This window comes from Dipodomys ordii, unplaced genomic scaffold, assembly GCF_000151885.1.
Source record: "Dipodomys ordii isolate 6190 unplaced genomic scaffold, Dord_2.0 Scaffold29, whole genome shotgun sequence".
Classification (NCBI taxonomy): Eukaryota; Metazoa; Chordata; class Mammalia; order Rodentia; family Heteromyidae; genus Dipodomys; species Dipodomys ordii.
Genome location: NW_012267245.1, coordinates 7,736,007 through 7,743,544, shown reverse-complemented (window position 1 = coordinate 7,743,544; position 7,538 = coordinate 7,736,007). Strand labels below are relative to the sequence as shown.

Genomic DNA, 7,538 nt, shown 5'->3' with positions numbered 1-7,538 from the left:
GCCCCACCAGTGATGACCTGCCACCTGCCCCACCAGTGTGACGACCTGCCACCTGCCCCACCAGTGTGATGACCTGTCACCTGCTCACACCTGTGACCGGCTGGGGTGTTTCCAGTGGGAATCATGGACGTGCCTCAGATCGAAAGCTCCCAATAACCCACTCGTAACAGCAACAGGAACTTTGCAAATAGCTGTTAGCGACCTCTGGAGTCACGAACTTTTGGGCCGATAAAAGCTCAAGCTAATAAACCAGGCGAAGTGTAGATGGCCGTTAGCCGCATTCCAAAGACGCCCCGGGGTAGCTCAAGGTCAGGCTGAAGAGGACTGGTCATCTGGGGCTTGTCTGCTGAGGACGCGTTCCTTCTCTGGCCCCCGCTGTGCTTCCTCGGTGACAGTGGCCCTCTCACTGCACAGCCACTGCATGGCGCTGTGGAAGGTGCAGTGAAAATGGGCGTGAACACACTGGGGGGAGAAAGGAAGTTATGCTGAAGAGAGACACGGCCGCGGTTTTGGTCTGCTAGAGTGGATAACAACTTGGTGTGTAAGAAACCCATGAAGCTTTTAAAGCAACTTTACTAGATAGACGTAAAAGGAAACTGGAAATGTTCAAAGTGTAAAGAGGTCTTTGAACCTTCAAATTTCCCTGAACAGGACACAGGCAGAGAAGATGGCATTTGAAAACGTGGGCCACTTGCAAGGAAATGTGAGGATGACAGAAAAACAGAAAGGGCTGCGGGTGTGGCAATTACTTAGCAAGCATGAGACCCCAAATTTAAGTCTCAGTATCACACACACACCCCAAAAGAAAAACAACTTTTCCTTTGCTTTCACAACTTGATCATCTGCATCATTGGCTGAGTTTTTGTTCTCCAAGCTCCTATTTTGACTTTTTTTTTTGGCCCATCCTGGGGCTTGAACTCAGGGTCTGGGAGCTACAGTTTTCCCTCAAGTCTAGTGCTCTACTTCTTCGGGCCACAGCACCACTTCCTGTTTTTCTGGTGTTTAATTGGATAAGAGTCCCACAAACTTTCCTGCTTTCCTGTGATCATCAAGTCTTCATACATACACATTTCCTATCACGATGAAAATTATTTCTTCTAGTCTATCACTTATTCTTTTAACTTTGTAGTCCCCTGTCAGATGACCTTAAAATTTTCTGTTAAGTACATGTCCTAAGTTTTCAGTTAAAAATCATAATTCTCTAAGGTTGCATAAGGCTTTTCTTTAAATGTTTCTCTCTGAACTGTTTCAGTTGTTTTGCAATTTTTTTTTTTTTTTGGTTCTGTCGTGGGCCTGGGCGCTGTCCCTCAGCTCTTCAGCTCAAGGCTAGGGCTCTACCACTTGAGCCACAGTGCTACTTCTAGCTTTTTTTCTTCTTCTTCTGCATATGTGGTGCTAAGGAATCGAACCCAGGGCCTCATGCATGCAAGGCAAGTGCTCTACCACTGAGCCACCTTCCCAGCACCATTTCTGGTTTTCTAGTGATTAATTAGCGATAAGAGTCTTGTGGACTTTCCTGCCTGGCTGGCTTTGAACCCTGATCCTCAGATCTCAGCCTTCTGGGTAGCTATGATTACAGGCATGGACCACTGGCCCTCAGCATACAATTTTTTCCTTTTAAAGAAGGACGTACAACAAGGGTACAGAGCAGGCAAGAAGAATGCAGAAGTGACTATCTTACACAGCAAGTAAGCAGGAAAATATCTGTACTCTAGATGAGGAGAGCTGCAGTGCTGTGAGTTCTTGTAACAAAGCTACATTATCAGAAAATACAGACTTTAAAAATGTATTTTGCGGGCAGGGAAGGTGGCTCAGTGGTAGAGTGCTTGCCTTGCATGCATGAGGCCCTGGGTTCGATTCCTCAGCATCACATAAGCAAAAAGAAAAAAGCCAGAAGTGGCGCTGTGGTTCAAGCGGTAGAGCGCTAGCCTTGAGCTGAAGAGCTGAGGGACAGCGCCCAGGCCCAGAGTTCAGGCATCACAACCAGAAAAAAAAAATGTATTTTGCTGTACCCAATGAAAATTCACATATATGCATACCATTTTATACTTATCTACACATTTCAATTATTTTTATTCCCACCTGTTGTGAATAACACCACCTATTAAGTAAAAGACTAGAAAAGAAACAAGGAACAAGAGGGTCTTTGAGGAACTACCTTGGTGAAATGTGAACATAGAAACTTTCCATTTGAAAGTGTCACATACTCAAAGTCAACTAAAGTGGCACAAGTATTACTTAAAACAATAGCATGCCAAAAAAGTAACTGCATGATTATTTATTTAAAATATTATGACTCTGAATGTAAATACATAGGATCTTACATAATTTATGGTTTATTCATATAAATCCTCATTAAAATGCTTCATAGTTTCTTTCCCAATGCCTTTTGTTCTAGCAAGCACAACAGTAAAATGTCTATCTCATTGAACAATAGTGTTTAAAGCCTTTTGAATCTTGATTTGTGAAGAAATCACAGAAAAATACCTTAAGCTAACTACAGCAAACAGCAGAATTGTTTGCGACGTTGTCACAGATTTCCCCATGGAATATGTTAGTGCGTGACCCACAGGTGCAGCTTCTTCTGTGCAAATAAACTCTCTGTATAATGACAGTGTTATCACTGCAACCTGCTCAATACATTTAAAATTATGAAATACAATTTACAAAATCTTTAGCAATATACTTTTATAACAAAAGTATCCTGAGGATATTACAAAATTCATTTTGCCAGCCCTTCATTTCTTTGCTTTATTTGACTCTTTCATTTTCAATATAACAACTGTCCATATTTCATTACATAAAAATGCTCTTAATTTATAGTTCCAACTAAACAAAATAAATTTAGGCTAAACAGCATACAATACTTTCGTATATACTTAGTTGTTTCTACCTCAGTCTCCTTTGTTAAGATCAAGTATTTATCAAGTTTCCTAAAATTCTGAATCAGAAAGGGAATAGCACAAAACAGACAGAAATAGAATAAGCATAGTTAAGTTAAAAACATTGTGCATTTTAAATATTTTGGTCATATTTAATAATAAAATATTTTGGCAAAAATAATAAAATATAAGGTTTATTTTCTATTAATGGTAGCTCGGGGGGGGCATTTTACATTTGTGAATACTATCTACTGACTCTTTTCACATTTGTTTCTAAAAACACTGCTATAAGGTTTTCAGAACTGTGAGAATGAAAGCACCTAAAAATGTGAGAAATAAGGTAAAAATAAAATTTAAGTGTTTGATGCTCAAAACTCTGACAAACTCACAAACTCACTTGTAAGTATAAGTATCAACAGAAAATATTTCCTAGTAAGATTTGTTTTACTCAATGTAATCTTTAAAATAATACTCTTGGAAGTCTGAAGATTTATTTTAATAAAATTAGGATGGGAATTCAAAAAAAGTAATGGAAAAACATAGTTGCTAAAGAAGTTGTTATTCTGATAGCAGTCATTATGGCACAAAAACACATGAAAATCTTGTAGATTTGTATATATAGATATACACACACGTATATATGTGTGTGTGTATATATATATGTATATACTATATATATGAAACTAAATTCAAATAAGATGTGTAACACACACACACACACAGAAACATTTACACACATACAGCTGGGCTCCTGAGGGCACTGGTGAGAACCTGACACAATAAACCATTCGGCTCCTTAATCACCGAAGTCCCAAGGACAGTTTCAACAGAGATTTAATTATGTGTTTGATTCTTACTCAAATATTGATCCGTCACTAATTAAGGGAAGTTAGAAAGGTATAAGTCCGATAAAAGAAGTGAGAACATTGCAAATTAAGTGATATGGATTATGTGCAACTGCCTTTACTTAATGTCATGCAGAGGTATTTGCAGAAGTGTGTCACCAGTAAGAAAACAGAATTCCTTTAACTCTAACACACTATAATAGACTATAAACAGGAATGGTTACCGCACTGCTTATTCATCCTACGTTAGGCAATATGATCTAATTTGAGTGACTTTGTTAATTTTTAAGGCATCAGTGCGTGGGAGAAAGCTCCATAGATACAGAAACAAGGAAGCAGTGGCTTATTTGTGGCATAGTGGACATTACTTTTGTTGGCCACATCCATCAAACAAGTAATAAGTTATAAGCTTTTCTGCTACAGCACAAGTTTTGCATCATTTTTTAACACCTCATTAAAGGGGCTAAACTGGTCTGGCAGTATCCTCATCTTCATTGTCCCATCAGCTCCACAAGAGAAAATGTGATTTGCTGGTCCCGTCTCAATCTGCATCACACCAGTCCCAATATTCCTAAAAATGGACTGCCGAGCATGTTCACTGATAAAAGTGTGGAGAAGACCAAAGGTAGAAAGACTCCAGATCTGAAAGACATAAAAAACAAAAGGAGAACTGACTTAAGAATCCAAATGAAAACTTAAGCCTGCCTTTCTGTGCAGATAAACAAAGAAGGAAGAAAAATCTGTATAGCTTTATGATGACACCTTAACTGTGAACAGGGTGTTGCAATTTACCAATTGCTTTAATACTAAATACTTAAAAATATCCATCCAGTGAAAGAGTAAGTTAATATTAGCGCAATATTGGAAATGAGAAAGACACGAGGAACAAAATCTTGGAACACTGCAGGGACATTTTCTCTCTCGGCAGAGCTTTTGCTGTGCACTGCACACACACACAGGATGCTGCAGACTGCGGTACAGTGGGATGATCCTCTGCTACAAGAGGGAGCACGCACGCAAGAGATCAGAGCAGCTGCCAGAGGCTCCTCCTGACATCTAGAAGCCCTGCAGCCTAGAAAAGCGACATTCTAATCACAAGACGTGTCAACTTCAGAATACTTAATTTACTAAGAGTTTCCTGTTTTCAGCTCTATCAAAATAAATGTCCTCTCTTCTCCCTCTTTTTTTGTTGTTTTTGGCAGTTAATGGCAAGAACTCTGTACACCTTGAACTTTCTCACCAAGTGGTATTCATTTGAGCCACACCTCCAATCCCATTTTTTAACATAGGTAGAAGATCTATGCCTTTAGGACGCTGGCTTCAGGTTTAGCAAGGCCCGTTTATTTCCTAATGATATATACAACACTTGGAAGGAAACTTGTCTCTCCAAAATTTGTTTACTCATACTACTCTGTATATGAATTTGTTAAATTATAGCTTCTGAATACATTGTGTATTTTCTATTTTTTTTGCATGGTAAAAGAATGAACCTCAGAATCAGTATACAAAAACTAAAGAGTTGATCTATACCAAACTACATTTCATTCTAAAGGCCAGATAAGAAACTTGCTGCAAACCAAAGAACAATAACTGTGCTAACAATTATATTTCATTTTGAGAAATGCCTTTTCAAAATTCTACAATTTTAGGTTTTCTGGGCTAAGAATTATGAAAACAATATGCCAGTTATAACAAAGAAGTCCACCTAACTGCACTAAATACGCCACTAGTGCTTAATGAATTCTAAACGAGAACCCCTCAAATCCAGGGCTGCTGACCTTAAAATAGCACGGAGAATCTACTCATCATCAGAGTAGTCTGCTCTGACCTAACCCATTAAGGGAGTATTCTACCCTTGACCCATTAGGAAAGTAGCCTTGCCCTACCCGTCAGGAATGCAGTATCCACTGTGCTACCTATTACCTGACAAGGCCAAGGGGCCCTCCACCCACACTACTGTGTGGGCATGCTGCAGCCCTGGACTTCACAATCCAGTGTTTCTTAGGTGAGATCCTTAGCAGTTTTAACAAACTGCTTAACATTTTGAACAATTTCTCTAAATCTTAAACACAATAGTTTGAAAAAGCCTGCTATAGGCAAGGCTTCTCCAGGTACAGATTTCTCGAATAGGGAAGAATATGGATTAAAATTAAAATGATAGCATACTATTCAGTACACCAGAAAATTAAATTCAGTAAATTAGATAAGAATATGGAGTCAAGACTTTTTTGGCGTACCAGGATTTGCTCAAGAACTTGTGCCTGGTAGGGAGGTACTTTACCACTTGAGCCAAGTCCCCAGACCTTTTTGCTTTTAGTTATTTTGAATAGGGTCATGCATTAATTGCCTGTGGTAGACTCAAACCATGAGTGATCTTCCTGATCTTTGCCTCTCAAGAAGCTGGGATTACAGGCATGAGCCATCATGGCCAGACTAAACTAACATCTGAAACATCTTTATATCCATGAAAAATTTTGTCCTTAAGAATGAATAAAACATATTTTAAAACAATTGAGAAATAATAGAAAGTTTTCAAGTTAAATATAATCACAGTCAAGCAAGGCGCTGGTGGCTCACACCTAGAATCCTAGCTACTCAGGAGACAGAGTTCTGAGGATTGAAGATTTGAAGCCAACGTGGACAGGAAGTCCAAGAGACTTATCTCCAATTAATCACAGAAAAGACTGCAGGTGGAGCAGTGGCAGAGTACTAGCTTTAAGCTAATGGAGCTAAGGAATAGCACCCAGCACCCAGGCCAAGTTCAAGCCCCAGGGCTGGCAAAAAATTAAAAAAAAAAAACAATTACTTTATATGTATGTATGTATATATAAATATAAAAATCATACTCAGAAGATTTATTAAATAGCAGTTAGTACTGCTGACTACAATAGTAGACTAGTGTCATTAACATGACTTCAAGGCAAAGTTTTCTGAAGAGGTTTTTTGTTTTTGGCATCAGTCCTGGGGTTTAAACTCAAGGCCTTGGTGTTATTCCTGAGCTTTTTTGCTCAAGGCTGGCACTCTTGAATCAACAGTTCTACTTCTGGCTTTTTTTGTTGTTTAACTGGAGATGAGTCTCACAGAGTTTCCTGCCCACGCTGGCTTTTAACCAAGATCCTCAACTCTCAGCCTCCTGAGTAGTTAGGAAGAAGACAGGCATGAGCCACCGGTGCTGGGCCTTGAGTCTTCCAAGCTGTAGACACTGGGATATCAATTGTGTTTACCTTTATATTGCCTTCTGCCGACCCTGTAACAAAGTACTCTTCAGTTGGATCAATAGCAATAGCTTTAACAGGAGAATCATGACTCTGAAAGAGTTGCCTTTGCTGGCGTTGTCGAAGGTCAAATACACATGTGAAGCCTTTTCTGCCACCGGATATCAGTAGTTGATGTTTGGGAGCATATGCTAACACAGTGGCTCCACTATCATGGCAGGTAAAAGCTGAAAAATTTTAAAATGAAGTTAAAACCACTGAGCAGTAAAAGAAACAGACTTCTGTGCTTGTGGGTGAAACAGAGTAATACACCAGGTTTACTTGTGCACGTGAAACAATTTAAAAACAAAACCAAATGAAATCTAAAGAAGCATGATGTGAGATACAGGACATTAGGCACTGAAGAATGATCTGTGGGAGGAGCCCAGAGGGCTTGTTGGCAATAGCACAGGGGACCTAGCTGAACTGCAGCTGAGCAGTGCTGGCCATAGCACAGGGGAGCCTGGCTGAACTGCAGCTGAGCAGTGCTGGCCATAGCACAGGGGACCTGGCTGAACTGCAGCTGAGCAGTGCTGGCCATAGCACAGGGGACCTGG

At 39.7% G+C, this 7,538-nt stretch overlaps 1 protein-coding gene across 1 annotated transcript in view; it reads right to left on the bottom strand.

The window, feature by feature from the left end:
• Positions 1-2,263: 2,263 nt before the first annotated feature.
• Dmxl1 (Dmx-like 1) overlaps positions 2,264-7,538 on the bottom strand; it is a 114,541-nt gene continuing 109,266 nt past the window's right edge. Inside the window, exons 40-42 of the mRNA XM_013016020.1 lie at positions 7,399-7,534; positions 6,952-7,169; positions 2,264-4,369 (exon numbers count right to left, since the gene is read on the bottom strand). Of these exons, the coding sequence (XP_012871474.1) occupies positions 4,145-4,369; positions 6,952-7,169; positions 7,399-7,534 (579 nt within the window). The 3' untranslated portion in view covers positions 2,264-4,144. The remainder of the gene's footprint in view (positions 4,370-6,951; positions 7,170-7,398; positions 7,535-7,538) is intronic.